General features: G+C 40.3%; 1 protein-coding gene across 1 annotated transcript; it reads left to right on the top strand.

Moving 5' to 3' along the window:
- The first annotated feature begins 937 nt into the window (after positions 1-937).
- Positions 938-10,678, top strand: rbm24a (RNA binding motif protein 24a). The gene is made up of 4 exons (XM_012868559.3): positions 938-1,406; positions 4,226-4,349; positions 4,461-4,515; positions 10,107-10,678. Exons 1-4 carry the CDS (start codon positions 1,239-1,241, stop codon positions 10,462-10,464), a joined length of 705 nt encoding a protein of 234 aa, XP_012724013.2. The 5' UTR covers positions 938-1,238; the 3' UTR covers positions 10,465-10,678.
- Positions 10,679-20,174: the final 9,496 nt, after the last annotated feature.

Genomic DNA, 20,174 nt, shown 5'->3' with positions numbered 1-20,174 from the left:
TGATAATCTGTAGCAAGAATTGACAAATTTATGTTGACAGACATTCTTTGTATTTCCGGATGGATCTTGAGCTATTTTGTATAAAATAAAATAAAACATTAAAGAAAGTGACAAAACTATCAGCCTATAGGTGCACAAAGCTGCCTTGCTCCACGCTTTTGAGATTTTTATTTTTATAAAAATACATTTAGAAAAAGTGAAAACCCCTGTATAATTTTCCATCCACTTCCCAACTATGCGCTACTGTGTGTTGGTCTATCACAGGTCTCACCAACATGGTGCCCATGTAGCCCCCCCCCCCCAGGACCATATAATCTATTCAAAAATATTGCACAACCCTCTAGTGAGCTGCATGTAAAATGTAAAATTGTATTCATTTTCTTTTCCCTTTTAATCATACTTGTGTTTACATAGATTTGAAAACAACAAAAGCATTAAAAACATGTTCATATCACATAAAGTTAAGGGAAACTCTAATTCTTCTAGTCCAAAGGTCAGTACTAGTAGCCCTTGATATGACACAGTATTAATGAAGTAGCTCAAGTTGGTGACCCCTTAAACAGAAGATAAAACATTAGAGTTTGAGGTTGCGATGTGATAAACTGTGAAAAAAAAAAGTTTTGAAAAAATCTACTGGGAGAAAGATCCATAAAGAAAATCACGGACATAACTGGTTCCTGTTTGGGTTGCATCAAAATTACGCATCCATCTGTCCCTGGCTGAATGAAATTTAGAGAGGAGAGAAAATGACCAGAAGCATGTTTTAATTGCAGGCAACCATCTCTCCAGGTTCCTAACTTGATTCTCTGGAGGACACCTCTGGATCTTTGTCCTGGAGACCCAGGCTGCCCAGCTGTTGGTGCGCTCCGCCGGTGTGCGTGGGCCAAAGCGAGGAGGCGGTCCGCAGAGGACCTGGGTGGAGTTAGAGGCGACGCTTTTAGGAATGGGACCCGAACCTATTTAGTTAGACAGCAGCTACAGAAGCAGAGCTGGAAGCACCTGATGCTGATCTCTGGGACAATCCGCTCCATGTTTCTGCTCTCTGAACCGCGGCGAGAATAAATCTACCTCCAGCCTCCATCACTGTCGACAACTTTCTTTTTGTGCTGATCTCTCCCCCTCCCTCCTACTCCTCCTTCTTTTTTTTCACCCAAAGAACAATCGATAAGGAGACTTTGCACTATATTACCCTTTTTAAAAAAAAAAAGTTACTCTTTACTGTGTTTTTTGCACTAACGATGCACACCACGCAAAAGGACACGACCTACACGAAGATCTTTGTCGGCGGTCTTCCCTACCACACCACGGACTCGAGTCTCAGGAAATATTTTGAGGTTTTTGGCGAGATTGAAGAAGCGGTGGTGATCACCGACAGACAGACCGGCAAGTCCAGGGGTTATGGATTTGTAAGTATTGCTTTATAAGAAAAGAAAACCTCAGCTCCGCTGTGATCCAACTGTTTTACGCGTGTAAAACCAAAGAAACAGGCGCAGTCACCAGGTGAAACCAGCCTCTGTGCTCCTCTGCGGCGTGTCTCTCACAGCAGCGCGGCTCTTGGTAATATATATCTGCTTCTGGTCATGGGTTGTTTATGTTTTGATAAGCAGGCGCCGTTTAAATCTGCCACTGGCTTCTGTTGCAATCGCCCAACCTGTTGCGCCGCGGCTACGCGCCCTGACACGCTGCTTTCAGCGCGCTGACAGCTGCTGAGGGCTGAGACAAGTCTCTCACTGCGAAGTCACGATGTTGCCTAACAGCTTTAAGGAAAACATCACGATATCACCATTTGCGAGACGGATGCTTTCAACGCACCAAAAACTTGATTTAACTTGTTGAAGCAAAGAAAACCCTTACTGGGCACAGTATTGTACGTTTGTGCGTTGTTTGGGTCACACTTAAATCTTTAAGATAATCAAACTAATTTTTATATCGTGCCAGGATTTAAATGATAATTTAATTGACTACTTATAGAACCTTTCTAAAAAAACATGAAGTGGGCAAAAATACAAATTCAGAAGGCAACACATCATTCCTCGATCTAAAGAAACTTAGTCTGTAAAGGGGTAAAAGGCCGTTTCTAGGCCTTTGGGACCACATAGAACCAGACCTAGTATCCAGAAATGAAGGACAACACTGACAACTGATGCAGGAGGTCCCTAAATAACCCAGAACAACATCTAAAGGACTGCAGGCCTCACTTTTCTCATTTAGGTGTTCATGCTTCAACAATAAGGAAGCGAGACTGGGCAAAAAGGACCTCCATTAAGTTAAAGTGAAACCAAAAAGGAATCATCTAATATTCACCACAAAAACATCCAGGTGATCCCCAAGACTTTCTGGGGATCATCTCTGTGCACGGACAAGACAGAAGTGGAACATTTTGGTGGCAGTGTAAAAGGAAACAGTGTTTCAGAGAAAGAACGTCGTACCGATCACAGTCAAACATGGTGGTGGAAGTGACATGAACCTGAGGCTGCTTTGCTGCTTCAGGATCTGGATCATTTGATGTAAACCTGTGGGAGAGGCTCCTTCCATCAGTTTGAGACCTTAAGATCATGGACAACTGGGTTATGTAGCGGGACAGCGATCCAAAGTCAATGGATCAAATACAGATTTTGGAGTGCTCTGGACTTAGATATGATCGAAATCCTGTGGCGTGACCTTAAACAGGCTGTTCCTGCTTAAAAACCCTGTGATATACGAACATAAAACATAAAATGATCTCCCTTTTAAGTGGCCATAAGCTTAACTCATAAGCCACCACATGTTCCGCTTCATAAAACCTTTCAGGAAAACCAGTATGACTGTATTTAGTATGATATTTAGTATTTAGTTTGTGTCATTATGTAAGGATGGATTTCAGGGATAGACCATTTCATTGATGCGCTCAGGTTTCCCTTCTTCATGGTTTGCATTGTGTGTGTGTGTGTGTGTGTGTGTGTGTCCATGCTGGTGTTAAAGCGTGAGTGGTGTCGACATCATTAAATGAGTGTCTCTCTCTATAATGATGTTGATGATGAACTTTGTTGTAGAAATTTCATCTTGCCTTTAAACTTTTAGCCTGCATGGTACACACCAAATGGCTATAGTGTGACCTAATCCGACATCCTGTGTGACAGTGCAGGGAGCTGGTACATCCAAAGCTGCTCTTCATTTAATGTCTCTGCAAGATAAAAAGAAAACAAACAAAAAAAAAACTCCTTAAACAGAATCCAGGTAGAGAATAATTAAAGAAAATTATATTTCTTTAAAACAGAAACCAACACATAAAGTTGCTAGCAAAGTTTTATGAGACCATGAGTAGAATTACATTCGTGGGGCTGCATCTAGTGCAATAAAGGCGCCTTTTGTGCTGCCCCTTCAATGTTTTAGTTTTCAAGCAACCACAGGAAAAAAAGGCTCTTACTTGTCGATCTACTTCCAGCTAACCCAAAGTGTGCAGTAGTATTAAGGCACGACTGTGAATATGACATTTAATTAGCATGTCTTCTCTTAATCTAAGTGCCCTATGGCAAGCAGAGAAACTGTGACAGTCACAAAGTTTGTTTTACCTCAGGCCGGCTCTGGTAGTCATTCATATCTCAACTTAAACATCTGCTCTTATTCAGCTAAACTTAGCCAACCATAGCTTCTTCATTTCCAAAAGCTTTACATCTGCATGACATATACCTTAATATTTGCTCTTGTATATAAATGGAGATTTTACCCATTTCCAGCCTCTTTGTTTATAACATCGTTTCCAAATCGCCAACGGTTATGAATTAAATGATGTCTTTGTGCGTATTTTAAGTTTTAAAACTTCAGAATGAAAATGCATTTCTTGAATGCACCTTATCCTGTAATTTACTGTAATTTACTGCAGTTTACTGTGATTCTTCAAGCTGTATGCAAACGTAATTTTGTTCTGTACGCACTCTGTACATACATAATGACAAATAAAGTTGTCTAAGTCTAAGTCTAAGAAAGGCAAACTTCATGAAAGCCATGCGGTGGATTATGTTGTGATGGGGAAGATTAATGGTCACGTCGGTCTGGCTCACATTCAGGTTTCATCCATGTGAGAGTGATAAATGTCTGACACCCCAGCAAACTGCTCCTCTTATGGTGCACACTTAAACACCATCAGATGGTTTATGTCTGTTTTCCTGTATGATCTCTTTAGGAGAATTAAGCTTAGCTATAATTTGATGCTTGATTCCCGCTCCTCCGCTTTCCTCCCCATCAGGTGACGATGGTGGACCGCTCTGCTGCAGATCGGGCCTGCAAGGACCCCAACCCGATCATCGATGGCAGGAAGGCCAATGTGAACCTGGCCTACCTGGGGGCTAAACCTCGTGTGATGCAGCCAGGTAAATTCAGCCTCCTTCTCGCTTGAAGCCTTGTTTGTTTTGTACGTATTCTCATTAGGACAGAAGTTTTTTTTTTTTTTTTTTCATATCGTGATCTATTTTGGTTTGCAGGTTTTGCCTTTGGTGTTCCTCAGATCCACCCTGCGTTCATCCAGAGGCCTTATGGGTAAGGAATCAGGAGGCTTAGAGGTCATATAGCGAGTTTGATTTGTGTTTTCTCTTTTAACGAAAACGTTGATGGTTGATGGTTGGCTGTGGATCACGATGCTTCACAAAAGTATTAATGAAACCCGGAACGTTTACACATTTGATTACATTTGTGTGTGTCGTTGGGATTTTGTGTTACAGACCAGCGCAAAGAGGTGCATAATTGATAAGTGGAAAGAAAACCGGTGTATGGTTTTCATATAATTTTATGTGCATTCATTTGTAGTCAGCCCTGTTTACTCTTATACCCCCAAATAAAATGCATTCCAAACGCCAGCTTTTGGAAGTCAGCATCTTGCCGTTAATTTTAACCCTGTGTATATCCAGGTCTTCTGTGAAGGCCGCAGAGGTTTGTCATAGAGAACATCAGCGCACCCCCTTTAAACACCCCGTGCTGTGGGAGACGATGGATGCAGCTGAACGCAGGACAATCCTGGAAAAATCCTAAGACTATAGCAGAGGTTCACTTCCTGCAGGGCAAACAACACTAAACATAGAGCCGTAGCTACAGGGGGGATGGTTTAAATCAAAGTATATTTATGTGTTAGAATGGCCCAGTTAATGGCCCAGACCATTGATGTTCACAGACGCTCTTTATCCAAGCCGGAGCGAAGTTGTGAAGAAAAATTGGAAAAGCTGTTGGAGAAATGCACCCAAAGACCAGCAGCAAGAGTTGGCTTCACCACAGGTTGACATGTTGACTCGAAGAGGGCTGAATACAAATTCATGGCAATTTTGTTTGGAAAAAAATCCAAACTGTGCACCTTTTTTGGTTCCACGTCATGATTATGCACCACTGTGTTGTTGTATTGGGATGTGACATGACAAAATGTAAAAAAAGGGGTGTTAATACTTTTGCAAGCACCGTAAATGATATTTTATAATATTGGGATTATCCTAACCTTTAATAATAAAAAAAAAAATCTAGATTCCAGGATTCTAGGTTTCTCCATGTGAAAGTTTGTTTTGTTGAGTGGATGAAAGATGGAAATCTGAAGCCTGACTCGATGTTCTCTCTCTGGTCCGACAGGCTCGCTCTCTCTTAAGATATCTGTTCTGCGAGCCTAAACTCAGATCAGACCAGGGAATAACCCGTAGACTCGATTGCGCACAAACGAGCTCTCGCAGTGGTGATTACAGACGCATGTACGTGGGTTTCATTTTTGACTTGACTTGTTGGTTTTTATTTGAGTAGAGCTTAGCTTGGTGTGCCGTAGTGAAGTGGGTGCTGCTAGCTAAACCGTGTGCCATATTGGAAAAAAAAATAAAATAGAATTTTATTTTGGATTGATTGAATTTTTGGGGTGTTTTTTAATTATTTTTTTCCTAATTTTTGTGAAGCGTGGCAACTTTACCAAACTGAAGCAAAGTTTTTTGTTTGTTTGGTGTTTTTTTTTATACCTTTTAAAAAAAAAAAAAAAAACTTGTTTAACCGTATCTGCTGTTTTTTGTGTTTTCTGGTTTACTAAAAGATGAACCTTCTGTGTGGCGTTTCTTTTATTCTACCTACCTTTCCCAAAATCTTTGCACTCGTAGCCTCACGCCCCTACCTCACATTAACACAGACCCACAATTTAGCGCATGTTGGCCCTCTCTGCAAACCGCATAAAAAGGTGGACGCCTGTGTGTCCACTTTCACAAGCGCACAAAGGTGCCGGATCCTATTGTGCTTGTGCGTCTTTGTCCATCAACACGCATGCTCATTTCAGCTCAGCTCGCCAAAGTCTCCAGTGTGACACAAATGTCTGGATGTCTCTGTCTCGCTCTTATTCTCTCACTGCGAGCTTTCGTCACATGGGCTCGTGGTGTTAAAGAAAACAAGCCCTCCCATTGTGGCGCACAAAGCCCTGAATGCTGACGCTGCAGTTGTATGAAGCTCTGAGTTGTGTGTGTGTGTGTGTGTGTGTCTGTGTGTGTGGTGGATGATGGTGGATATCTATGGTGTTGGAACTGTCCCTCTTGTAACATCAGCAGATAAATGGAGCCATGTGGATGTTCAAATGGGAATATGTCAGTAGGAAAGTCCACAGTTCACATGGAGAGCAGGTTATTTTAGTATGAAAAAAATAAAAAGACCTGCTGAGACATGACTAATCTTTTTTTACCTGAAAAACACCAAATGGATGTTTGTGACTTCAGCAAATCATTATATCGGAAATACTTTGCCCCTTCGGTGGCTCAAGGAGACGACAACTTAACAGAAACGTTATGCAAGTTTTGGTAAAGAACATTAAAAACTTTTATTTGATAGACCTGCAAGATAGATAGATAGATAGATAGATAGATAGATAGATAGATAGATAGATAGATAGATAGATAGATAGATAGATAGATAGATAGATAGATAGATAGATAGATAGATAGATAGATAGATAGATAGATAGATAGATAGATCCACATTATGTGTTCACAGCTGTGGGTATTGTTTTAAAACATGATAAAAATAAAAAAGTCATCCAACAATGAGTCATATACTGGCATGCCTAACTCGTTTATTCTGATATGAGGAGATTGTAAACTGACTAGACGTTGTGTTTAATACAAAGAGCTAGTCTTCCTTGCTTGATATTTTAAGCATACACATAGGAACAAGGTAGAAAGGATAGGTACCATAAGAGATAAATGACAAGATGAGTCTCAATCAAACAAACCATTGGACGAAACAATAATCTCTCCTTCCTCCTTATGTGTATTTCTTACACAAACTAAATCATCTTGATAGTTACCCCATCGCATGGCTCACAAGTGCCTGCATCGTTCTTCTATAGGTGGATGAATGGGTGATCAATGAGAAGTTTGCATTCAATCCTTTTGAGGATTTGGGGGCTTTTAATTCATAACTGGAACCGTCCCAGTCAAAGTAAAAGTGTCAGCCATGCAGGTTAAAATGAATGCATGGGTTTCCTTCGGGTTTTTCCATGCGTCTTTGGACTATTCGCGACTCTATCTATGTGTAGATGCACTGCTCTCCAACAAACACAAGAGTGACGTTTTCATTACTTTATTATATACTCCCCTACTGCCCCCAAATGCATTTCTTCAAGCATTAAAGGCTTGCCTTGTATGTCAGCACAGTGACATGTAAGGGTTTTTACTCTAGGTCAGCTTTCACCATGAGAGGCCACCAGGACCTGCTGAGCTTGATTAGCGTGGGCTTCAAAGTACAATTTCAACATCACATGACGACAGAAAACGCTGTTTTCTGAGTTTTCAAATTAGATTTAGCGAAGAAAAAAAAAAAAAACACCAAGCCTTTTCTGCAAAGGAATTTTGTTACTTGCCTTTGGAAAAAAAATGTGTATGAATGTTGGTGTGTTGAGTATGATTAACGAGCTTTGCCCTTAAGTCACCCCTTAATCCTCACTTCACATGTCCCATATTTAGCTGTAACCTCTAGTTTTTCACATTTTTCTGTCTCTTATATTGGTTAAATGTGCTGTGATCTTGTTTATTATCTTTCTTAAAACGTATTTCTTCTTCTGTCATGCAATGTTTTTTTTTGTGGTTGTTTTTCCAGTTTTTTTGTTTCCTAATTCATGGTTGAGGTGTGGGTTAGACTAGATGGAGCTTTGCTCTAAAATAGGGTTGCCATGATAGAGTCTCTCCTTCAGTCTTTCATTCCTGAGCCCACATTTACCTTGAAGTAAGAGGAGGAGGCTAATTGGTCAGAGGCTGTCTCTGAATTTCAGTCGTATTGATGCCTCCCCTCACGCCGTGTTTTTAGACATTGCCGAGTTTCTGAGTTCGGGATGAGGCTATGTCCTGGAGGGCAGAATGTTTTCATTGTTCAGAACTGTTTATTTAATTGAAACATTCCTGTTGGTGCAGAGCCTAGTCCCAGCTCTCTCCCCCCCCCCCCCCCCCCCCCCCCCCCCCTCTGCCTTTCCAGCTCTTTGTCCCAACACAGAGGGGGAAATGGCCAGCAGTGTCGCTTTTTGAAACTGTCCAGCTGTCAAAGTGGCGGTGACATTTTCACAATGCGTCCCCGGGATCATCTCTGTCCTCAATCCCCCACCCGCAGCCTGGCACTGGAAGCCCCCCCCCCCCCCTTTTGCCTTTTCCCTGCCCTGCAACACTTAGTTACAGATCTTGAACTTTGGATTATTCATTTATTTATTTATTTGGAGACCTCAGTTTCCTCCGCCTGATCGTGATATTCCCTAAAGAACGTAGATCCTCATTTGTAGGATTTCAAAAAAATGCTGCCAACATCTCCCCAATCAAGGGCACACAGAGGTTGGAGGCTTGAAAAGATAAAACAGCAGCTTTGCTGTATTTCATTTATATGTTTCTTTTGTTTTAGTTTGAGGCGTTGGCGACCGTGATGTCATCCTCTGCGTTTCCACCAACGTTTTTCTAACGCGAATTTTGACGTTTTGTATTAGAAAAGCTTGATGGAAATGGCAACATTTTAAATAACTTCCTCAATTAAAAGATGTAATGCACAAAACGGGAGATGGAAAGACGTTTTCAAATTGCAATACATTTCTGAAAACATCCCTCCTTTTTTTCAGAAGTGCGGTCCATGCTAGTTTACTTCCTGTTTATTAGCCATGCATAACGTCAACTTTGGACTTAATTATGCTTTGCCTTGCCTGGTTAATTCACTCCAAACCAGTGGCTGGAAACACCCCTAATTCATATTTTCTTTTTTTACGACATTTTAAATGTTTGCTTAAAATTAGCATGTCAATTAGATGGAAACATGATTATTGTCTCATATAGACCCAGCATGGATTCAGGTAATTCACTGCTTCAGAAATTTGCCCACCCATTTTTTTAACCTACTAGTTCATTATTTCCCACATCTAAGTATCTTTAAGAATGTATATAAAATATATTAAAAAAATGCTCAAATTGCACAGATTATTGAATTGAACAGTAAATAATTTCCTAAAACTTGTGCTTTACACACAACGTTTTATTTGTTTGGGAAATAATCGAAGGGACCTCCTGCTGGTAGATTTCATGTCCTGTAATCACGTAACCACTTTTCCTTTAGACATCAAGTAAAACACAGAAAAAAAAACATTTCAATCATTGGATGGCAAAGCAGGAATACAAAGTCTTTGTTTTAGCTGCAAAATGGCGTATGGTCAAAAAAGTGGCATCTAAAGATGACTAAAACTACAACATTGAAATGACAGAGCAGCCATGAACTACCAATTTGAAGTATTTTTTTTTAAGTGAAGTAATTTTTTTTACTACCAGAGGGGAAATATGAGTTAGAAAGTGCAATACAAGTGTTGGTTAGAGGCTTTAATAACACCGAATGTATTGTTTTACCAGATTTTAAAACCTCAGGCAATTACATTAATTGGTTAAATCAAAGCTATTGCCGCTCTTCAGTCTTCGTAGCTCGTAGTTTTCTATTTTGGCAACCCTATGCTGTTCTGATTCCTTCACTGTTGCAGTTGATTGAACCGAGTGATTAAGGAGAGTGCTCAGGTGCAGTGCGGTGAAGTTGGCTTCTAGGGTGATTTTTGTTGGACTCCCAAATTTTAAGCAAACATTGAATCGTCACTTGTGTCTTGTGTGTTTGTCCCACAGCATCCCGACCCATTACGTGTACCCGCAGGCCTTCGTTCAGCCCAGCGTGGTGATCCCCCACGTGCAGCCTGCAGCCACTGCGCCTGCCGCCGCCACCGCCACCTCTCCTTACATCGACTACACCGGGGCGGCCTACGCACAGTACTCCGCCGCAGCCAACGCAGCAGCCGCCGCCGTGGCCTACGAGCAATATCCCTACGCCGCCTCCCCTGCCGCCCCGGGCTACATGGCCACCACCGGCTACGGCTTCGCTGTCCAGCAGCCTTTAGCCACCGCCGCCCCCGGCTCAGCCGCCGCTGCGGCCGCGGCTTTCGGGCAGTACCAGGCTCAGCAACTGCAGGCCGACCGCATGCAATAGCAGCGGCTGCAGCTGTCGCACGAGCAGAGAGAGAGAGGGAACGTCCACCGCTGTCTCGCGACGATACGGGAAGACAGATGGTGTGGCCTTGAAGCGGGGCCCAGTCAGCGCCAAGGCTGAGTTTCTTTAACAAGCTGGTGATGGTGATGACAATAGTGAGATGGGATAGAAACTTTCCAACTTGCTGTGCTTTCTCTAAACAAAAAAAAAAAAAGTTGAAAATGAAAAAAGGTTGCAGAACAAACCATGGAAGTTATCACTGTCGGTATTACGATGAATACTATTATTATTGCTATTGTCACTGTAGTAGAGTTTCTAGAGAGGAATGACAGGAACACAGTGGTTGGTAAACTGTAGGCCTTAAAGTCCTAATGCTGTCTCTATTGTTAGTTTGAGGAATAGCCTCTTTTTTTTTCTCCGCCTGTCATGTTTCAAAAGTGTTATTTGGTTATTTAATGCCCTCATGACATTTATAAATTATTTATTATTGTTGTCAATATCACATATTGAGGGTCCTGCTTGTAATTTAGTTTTTTGTTTTTGTTTTTTGAGTTTATGTTTTCTGATAATCAGGGAAATGAAACCGTTTCCAATGTGTTAGCGATTATTTTTTTAAAGTCCTGTCTGGAAGCCAAGGTGTCATAAAGCGTCGTGTAACAAAAAACACATCTGAAGAGCTACCTTAACCATCTTCCTGATGCTGAATGTCCCGTTTTCCTTTTATACATAACCTCAACCTCTTGACCTATGCAAAAGCAAACAAATCAACAAAAGGAAAGAAAGAACAAAAAAACAACAAAAAACTGAAAATGTCATCAGGTCTGACTAGACTCCTGAACTTACAGAGGATGGAGGGGGGGTGGGGGTGGGGGGGGGACTCGACAAAGACAACAGAGACACTAACAAAAGAGGGGAGACAATGAGAAACACAAAATCTGTTGCTTTTCCACATTTCATGCACATCCATGCATCCAGAGGTTGCAGGGTGGTGAAAGAAAAAGGCAGCACAGCGGTGTTTCTCTCTCTCTCTCTCTCTCTCTCTCTCTCTCTCTCTCTCTCTCTCTCTCTCTCTCTCTCTCCCTCTCTCTCCCTGGGATGGAGAGGCCAGCTGCTGGAGGGCTGGGGAGGCAGGGGTGGACGGAGCCACTCCAGCGCCGCACAGACGGATCTCTCTGGAAAGAACGTACCGTTTGTGCTCGTTTGTTGAGCTGTCACATTTTAATCCCCGGCCGAGCCCTTTGGGAACCGACATTACCCCCCCCCCCATTACCCCCCCCCCCCCCCATCACCCCCCTCTCGCCCCAGCCGTGTCAGCATTTCCACCTCTGCTCTGCTGCAGCCGGGTGTGAGGTACGCACTCACACTTTCTCCAAAGCTGACCCCGACAACCGGCCTGCCTCGTGTCTGTGAGGGCCAGCAAGTGACCGGCACACTGTGGGGGGGTTCTCTCATTGATGTCATGTTGGTCTGTGTGCCTTACATTTTTACAGCTATTTAATTGAGAGAAAAACAGAAAAAAAAGGACAAAAAAATGACTATTTAAGCTATTTATTTTTGCAGGTTGTTGACACTCTAAGAGTAGAGACTTAGTGGAGGTACTGTGTTATTAATATGATGTACTCATCTCAAGGCATATATAAGTTATTGATTAGTTTATTACTATCATTATTACTATTATTATTATTATTATTAACATGCTCAACCAAAAATATTGATGTAGAAGTTATTTATAACACTGTTACGTGCACTGTACTTTCAAATTTTTTTGACTGTTTAGAACAAAACATTAAATATTAGCTTCATGCGTTTCAATGCAGGCCTGTTTCCGTGCAGGTTGTACTCTTGAGTCTTCTTTGTTTAGCCGACAGGAATTATTAATAGTTTTTTTTTTCAATAAAAAAAGAGCAAAAAAAAATTGCTGCTTTTCTCTACTAGAATGTATAGCCGTCGTCGGGGTTTCAGTAGCCTCTGTTGCTTCATATTCATCAGATCGGCTTGTTTTACACTGTTGGGAATTTTTTTATACTTGAACTTTTTTTTTTCTTACAAGGGAAATATGTAAAAAAAAATAATAAAGTAAACAACCAAAAAAACATTACATTGTTAGTGGATGAAGGCTTTTAAAGCATTTATAATAAAAGCTTTACTTCAGAATTTCAACCGCATTTAATCAAAGTGAAATAAAATGCTCTATATTTGAAGAAAAGTTGGTGGCCTTTTTTTTTTCTTATTCATTACTTGTCTACAATAACGCATGATGATTATTATGTACTGGCAAACATAAACAAACCTGTTGTCCATTTTTACAATGGTTCAGAAACACTAAAAGTACATTTTAGAGCCGAACTCTCCAACCTAAGGGTAGGGGGCCCCCTGGGACCTTTAGATCCTCAAAATGACAAAGTTTGCAAAGTAAGAAAACATTTTTATTCTGTAAAACATCTATATGCTCAGCAGAGATAAAATGCAGCGTACACAAGTGCGGTTGTATCTCAGCTGTTTTTGACAAATGACTTGTTCTCTCCGTTGATGTGAAATAAATCCTGTTAAATTCAACCTAAAACCAAAAGCAATACCAGGCATACAAAGTAGCAATGCAGCTTAGATATGTTTCACATCATTTGTGCATCTTCTTTGGCTATTTTGTACTTCTCTGTGCAACTGTGTGGTTAATCTCATGTCTAACTAACATTTGCTCAAAAGTTTTAAACAATTTATCATGTCCACAATTTTTTTTAAGTTGCAAAAACCTTCTTTTTCAACAGGAATGCTTTTAGATCCACTGTAGATAAATGCACTTTATTGACAGTAATGCTGTTTGAGGTCATTATGCTGCAGTTTGATTGAATTAACGGTAATGCTTGTGTACTCGAGCAATAGTCTGTGTTTTAAGTCTCTTCTGTTGTTATTCTGTGCTGGAAAGCTTAAAGAACCACTGTTTAAGAATTCAATTTGATAAAATTTTATTTACATACCACCAATTCAAACACATGCCATCTCAAAGCACTTTACAAAGTAATTTCAATGAAATCATACACAAGTTTCTAAGACTTCCAAAGTAAAATCATGAACATAAGGAGCCACAACATGGTTTTACTTTCTTATTTTCTTTTGGGGTGTTCAAAGTGCGGTTCGAAGGGCCATTTGTGGCTCTCTGAATTGTTTTGTTTGGATCCGTACCACAATTCAACGATGGAGCAAATCTGGCCTGCAACCAGGAGTTGATGCAGATCAACACATTTCTTACGGTGAAACTTTCACAAACAAACAAAATTTTCTCAAAATAAAAAAATGTTTTTTGGGAAATGCAAAGTATTTTTCTTTTATTTACTATATTTCTGCTTTAATTAAACAGTTGTAGTAAATACAACCCCAAAAATCTTATTTATCAAAGCCTTAAAGCATCAAGTCCTGATCCATGTCCCTTTATTTTGGCTATTAAGTGTAGACCAAAAAGTTATTTAGCCACAAACTGAAAATAAGGAAAGTGAATCCTTATTCTTTTATGTGAGACTGTTTCTATGATTTAAATATACAGGATTGTAATTACCAGAATCCTTTTCTACAACAATTTTCCTATGTAAGTTTCATTAAAATCTTTCAAGTTTAATACCTAATTGAGCAAATTCAAATAAAAAATCCCCCCCCCCCCCAAAAAAAAATATATAATGTTTTTTCCGACTCACAATTTTGGGCCTCAAAAACTGATTTACTTTGGTTTTAAGGAGTCTGGCTTTTTTTTAATCACCTGAAGTGCTCAAACATATTGATGAATTTATATTTCTTCAGGCTTCCTGAAGGTCTTTCAGAGTCTTTCATGACTCTTTTGATGGTTAATTGAGAGGAGCGATAACATTTGCTGCTGCAGGAACAACTGATGACATGCAGCTCTTGATGTTTCTGACAGAGGGATACTCTGTCAGAAACCTCCTGTCTACCCCTCAGGAGGAGAAATACAGAAGGACTTCCAAGGTTGTCCCATCTCAAAGTAAAACAGCCAGACGTGTAACCCAGCTTTGCATCTTAAAAGTCTTTGACATTATGTGCATCTCTGTGGTCATTTTTCATCTCTTTATGGGAATTTGTAAGCAACTGTATGTATGTAATCTAATGTCCAAGTAAAACTTTGGTTATTTAAGTCTCTCTTTGCTGTTATGATAAATTTGCTTCCCATGTACGGTAAGTTAATCTATTTTTATGCATATTTTCTTACTGTTATGTTCTTGTTCAGGTGCTTTAAATCAGCAACACTACAATACACCATATATACTTTAATATAAGAAAGTAGAAACAACAATAAAAGGAAGTAAATTAAACAGAACTCAGCATGACACAACCCCTGCCTCCTTGCTTTAGATTTCCCAGGTTTGCGTGGTATCTGAGGTGTCAGTCCATCAATGATTCATTCATTTCTCATCAATAAATCACGCTTGAGGGAGTGAGCGGCTCCTCCCCGGCCTTCTTTCACTCCGCTTTGGAGGAGTATTTTGGTCGGCGGTGAAACTAAAAACGACGAGGCGCCATGTTATTGGTGGAGCGTGAAGACCATGACGCAGCATCAGTGCAGAAAGCCTCAGAAGCTGGTCTGATGAACCGCTATTTTGTTCACAGAACCTCACAAACCTGCTTGTTTTGCTTTAAAAGCAGACCTATTATGCAAAATCCACTTTTTGCACATTTTTGTACTTCCATTTGGATCTCTACTGCTTCTAGCAAGAGTAAAAGCACTAAAAAAAAAACATCCAACCCTTTGTTGGTGTCAGTAAAATGAGTCGTTCCAAAAACATCCCAATTATTACGTCACAATAAGCGGGTACTGCCTCTCACCCAAGCAGAGCTTCGCCCACTACGTCAGCTTGTTTTACTGCTGTGTAACACTGTAAAATGGCTGCTCGGCATAAACATTCAGGGTTCCCCCCACATTACAGGCCTCCCTGCGGCCGCTCACCTGACCCAAATAATGAGCTGCTGCTGCTGGAAGTCTTAACTTCCAGCAGCAGCAGCAGAGAACATGTAGAGAACAGCCAGAAGACAACATGCAAGCCCCTTTACAGACAAGATAAACACAAAAAGCATCGTTTGGAGGAACTTTCCCAGACAGACAAGACAAACGTTGATGCGGAACGGCGCTACATGCTAAGCTAGCAGTACGACCCGGATGTTTGACAGCAACATGAAAGGTCAATAGAGCTCCTGTATCTGCAACAGCGTACTAATAAACCTTGGTAACATTCAGAGAACATTCCCAAGGTTAGGAACCATCAGGTGATGTTCTCTAAAAGTTCAGCACAACGTTCACGATGCAACCTTTTGAGAACCTGCAGGTTCAGGACCAGCGGTGGGTAGTAAATAGTTACATTTACTCTGTTACATTTACTCGAGTAGCTTTTTGGAGTAGTTTAACTACACTGTACTTTTTACTTTTACTTTTTTGAGTCGTTATTACTCCAGTATTGCTACTTTTACTTGAGTAAAATTTATGGCTACTCTACCTAATGCAATTAACCTCATGGACAAAGAACAAAAATGAGATAAAAACCCAGAGTTTATTTTAAAGTGAGACTTCTTATTTGTACACAAGCTTTGTTATTTTAAATTTCTATCTGCTGAGCTCATTGAGCCATTTGGAGGTCAAATGAACGTACAGTAAATAGTAGATGTTGTCACTGGAAGTAATTTGCACTGTTCTAACATACTGTATATTAACTGCTTCATGTGTTGTTTTCAAGTTTATTGTTGAAAAACATCCATCCATCCATTTTCCAACACGCTTATCCCTATTGGGGTTGCAAGGGGTTCTGGTGCCTATCTCCAGCTGTCAATGGGAGAGAGGCGGGGTATACCCTGGTGTACAGGAAACCAGTCAATCGCAGGGCAACACAGAGACAAACAGGACAAACATCCATTCAGGCACACTCACACCTAAGGAGAATTTAGAGAGGCCAATTAACCTAACAGTCATGTTTTTGGACTGTGGGAGGAAGCCGGAGTACCCGGAGAGAACCCAATGCGCCACTGTGCAGCCCTGTTGAAAAAAAATTATTTAGAAAAGTGTTTCTTTTGCCTCAATTTGTAATTTTGTCATTCTTTGTATTTCTATCGTTTTTGTCTAAACAAGGATTTCCACAAAACCTTATATTTTTCTCTGTCAGGTTACATCATTTTAAACATTAAATCATCAATTGCTATGATTGGTTACTCAGTATTTGAGTAGCCTTCTTGCTAAATACTTTTTTACTCTTACTTCAGTAATTACTTGTCTGAATATCGTTTACTTTTACTTGGGTAATAAATGTGTCGAAGTAGTGCTACTCTTACTTGAGTACAATTTTTGGCTACTCTACCCACCTCTGTCCAGGAAACAACCACACAGGAAGTTTTTTAGAATATGTCTATAAAGTAAGGTGACCAGATCTCTCAGCTGTAAATCTGGGATGTCTACTGCCTATTTCCTGCCTACCGCCTGTCAGAGGGGGCGGTCAGCGCGCCTTGCTTTGTTGGTGGTGGTGGTGGGGGGGGGATTGATCAGTGCGTTGCAACGCTGATGATGTGGGGAGCGGTGCACCTCCTCTACTACTCTCTGTATTGCTGACAGCTGAACAACCAGCTACCTTAATAGCTCTCGCTGTACACAACTTTTTTTTTCTTAATCATAAAACCCTGAAACTGGGGACATTTCTGGGGAAAGCCTTTGCCAGGTAACCTGGCCAGCCAGACTGATGATGTGTAGCGCTCTACGTTCTGCACATTACCAATCTGGGTCTGCTCCACTGAGCTATATTATACACTGGAGTGCTGATTTTGCTGAAAACCTAAAGTCACTGGTCGCCATCTTGCTATTCCCTACTCTCACAGAATCCCATAGGATTTGGTTGCAACAACAAGCAGTTTTCTGGCTGAGTGAAAACGTTTCACAGGTAATTCTACAGTCAGTGGATGTACTAACACTATCAACTACTAGGAAATTAGGTGCTAAAATATTTTACATGTTATTCATATTAAATATATATATGTATGTATGTGTATATGTATATATATATATATATATATATATATATATATATATATATATATATATATATATATATATGTATGTATGTATACATATATGTAAATATATGTTTTTGTATATTGTTATTTATATATTTATAAATGTTATGTATAGCTATATATATATTTAAATAAATAAATGCTAAATATTTCAGCACATAATTTCTTAGTACTTGATAGTTTTAGAACATAACATAAAAGTATATGGTATTTGACATTTTCAAGTTTTAATTCCCCCCTGAACATGAGAAAATCCTCGTTATTTGATGCTGTAGCGCACATATTCCCTAGTTACTGGAGGAAAATAGGGACTACCAATATGGCGGCAAAGCGGCTCGTTCTAACAGCGGGCTATTAGCACTCCAGTGTATAATATAGCTCAGTGGTCTACTTCCATCAAATCTGTTTGAGGAAAGGAGGGACATTCAGCAGAACTTTCCAAGCTGATTGGCCGAAGCGACAACTAGTGCCCGCCTACCAAAGGTTGGTTTTAGCCAATCACGGTATCAAATTCAAATGTCAGCAGCAGACGTCATGAGAAGGTAAGCTAGTACTTGGTAATTCTTACCAAGCAGATGTGATAGCAGAAGCTACGTGCGTCCTCCTGTGCTGCCATGTTTATTTTTGCTTCAGCTGCGGGCTCGGCAGCTATTGCTTTTGTTACAGCTGGTATGTCCCGCCTTAAACCATTGTACTGCAATGTGATCGGTCCAAACCGTTTTTACTTCTGTCCCTACCAATTAAGGCAGGAACAGGACAAAATTCTCTTGTTTTTGTGAATTCAAAGATCCCGCAAGAGTTCAGCCTATACTTGGCAAGGTTATTTGCTGGGCACAGGTTGCCCAAAATGGGGACTTTTTCTAGAAATCAGGGACGTCTGGTAACCACAGACATATATACGTAGACGCGTCATAGGGCGCAGGTTCGCACGTCAACGTCACCGCCATATTGTATGTGGCAGAAAAAAAGTTGAGTTCTGCTATTGTGAACGTGGATCAGAGAAGATGCCTCATTCCTGTGCTGCAATAAATACACACACACACACACACACACACACACATATATATATATATATATATATATATATATATATATATATATATATATATATATATATATATATATATATATATATATATATATGTGTGTGTGTGTGTGTGTGTGTATGTGTTATGAATATAAGGATCAATTTGTTAAATCTAAACATTGTGGTCTTCATTATTTCATAAAACCGTGTCACACGTGAACCTTTAGGAACAGACTTTTTGGGTGAGTATTAAAGAGGTAAAATTAATGTGAGAAAAAAAAGTCCTAGGTCAATAAAGTAAAAATAAACAAACAAACACAAAAGTGATAATGTTATGAAAAAAACATCATATTATGAGAATTAAGGGGGAACATTTCCAGAATAATCACAGTTTGCAGAATTATTTCACTCCTGGAGTAATAGGGCCAAGTTAGATTATTTTAAATATTTTTATTCTTTAGGAGAATAAATTCAGGAGAATGAAGCTAAAGGGATACGAAAATAAACTTGTAATATTACAAACAAAATACTACGAATACAAAGTATATTCAGAGATTAAAGTCCCTCCGATACTGTTTAAGTGACTGAGTAACTGCAGATTTGCCACATTTAAGATGGCGGACGCCCTGACGCATCGCAGCATAGGCAGAACCCGCCCAATGACGCGTCTACTCTTATATTATGTCTATGCTGGTAACCCTACTAAAAAAGGCTTTGCGCATCTGGAGACAGAGATTTCTGCCCGTTCTTTGCAAAAATATCTCAGTCAGGCTGGAGAAAGAGCATGTGTGAACATTTCCAAGGCTGGTGGCAGATTTTCATTTGGATTTAGACCTGCACTTGGACCAAGTCATTATAACACATGAATATGCAGCCATCTAAATTGTAATATAATGTAATCTAATTCCATTTGTGAACTATAGCTCTATGTTCAGGGTCACTGTCCTGCTGGAAGGCAAACCTCCACCACAGTGTCAGATCATTGGCCACCTCTTACAGTTTTTTGTCCAGGATCATCCCGTATTTATCTCCATCCGTCTTCAAATCATCTCCAGCAAGCTTCCCTATCTCCGCTGAAGGAAAGAACTGCTAAACAATGATACCGCCATCACCATGTCTCTCCATGGGGATGGTGTCGTCACATGGCACACGTATGCAAAACGCTCTCATCCGACCAGCCTTCTTCTTTTGGGGTACTGCTTTTGTCCTGCAGCAACATCAATCCTCAGAAATATTTTTAGATGGAGGTTTATGTTCCTGTTTTTCATATTAGTGACTCGTTCACTGCTATGTCATGAAAAAAATCAGGCAATGTGGATACCAATGTAAAGACACATGTTACAATACTCTATGAAACGATCCAAACCTTATAAACTGAGTCATTTATTCTCTTTCTTTTTCTTGTTTTTCATTTTTTACTGGCTCTTGATCAGAATGTAAAATATTTTGAGCTGCGTTTGGAAAAGCAGCCAGTCCCATGTGGATTCTGACTTGCAAGAGTCTACAGTAATGGCTCGCATGAAGGTTAGAGGAGCATTGCTTCAGATGAGTGCAGAAACTGCCACCCGCGTCTATTTTTAGCAGAGCTTTCAAGCCGTCTGCCCCCTTCAGAGGGGCTTTTCACTGAGTCACA

The sequence above is a fragment of the Fundulus heteroclitus genome, chromosome 13 (assembly GCF_011125445.2).
Source record: "Fundulus heteroclitus isolate FHET01 chromosome 13, MU-UCD_Fhet_4.1, whole genome shotgun sequence".
NCBI lineage: Eukaryota > Metazoa > Chordata > Actinopteri > Cyprinodontiformes > Fundulidae > Fundulus > Fundulus heteroclitus.
Note: the sequence above shows the minus strand (reverse complement) of the source record. Positions and strands in the feature narration are given on the sequence as shown.

Bases quoted from the DNA above. Each gene is read 5' to 3' on its own strand.
- rbm24a (XM_012868559.3), top strand. From the start codon at position 1,239: ATGCACACCACGCAAAAGGACACGACCTACACGAAGATCTTTGTCGGC. The intron at 1,407-4,225 runs GTAAGTATTGCT...CCTCCCCATCAG, and splicing joins AGTCCAGGGGTTATGGATTT to GTGACGATGGTGGACCGCTC. The intron at 4,350-4,460 runs GTAAATTCAGCC...TTTGGTTTGCAG, and splicing joins ACCTCGTGTGATGCAGCCAG to GTTTTGCCTTTGGTGTTCCT.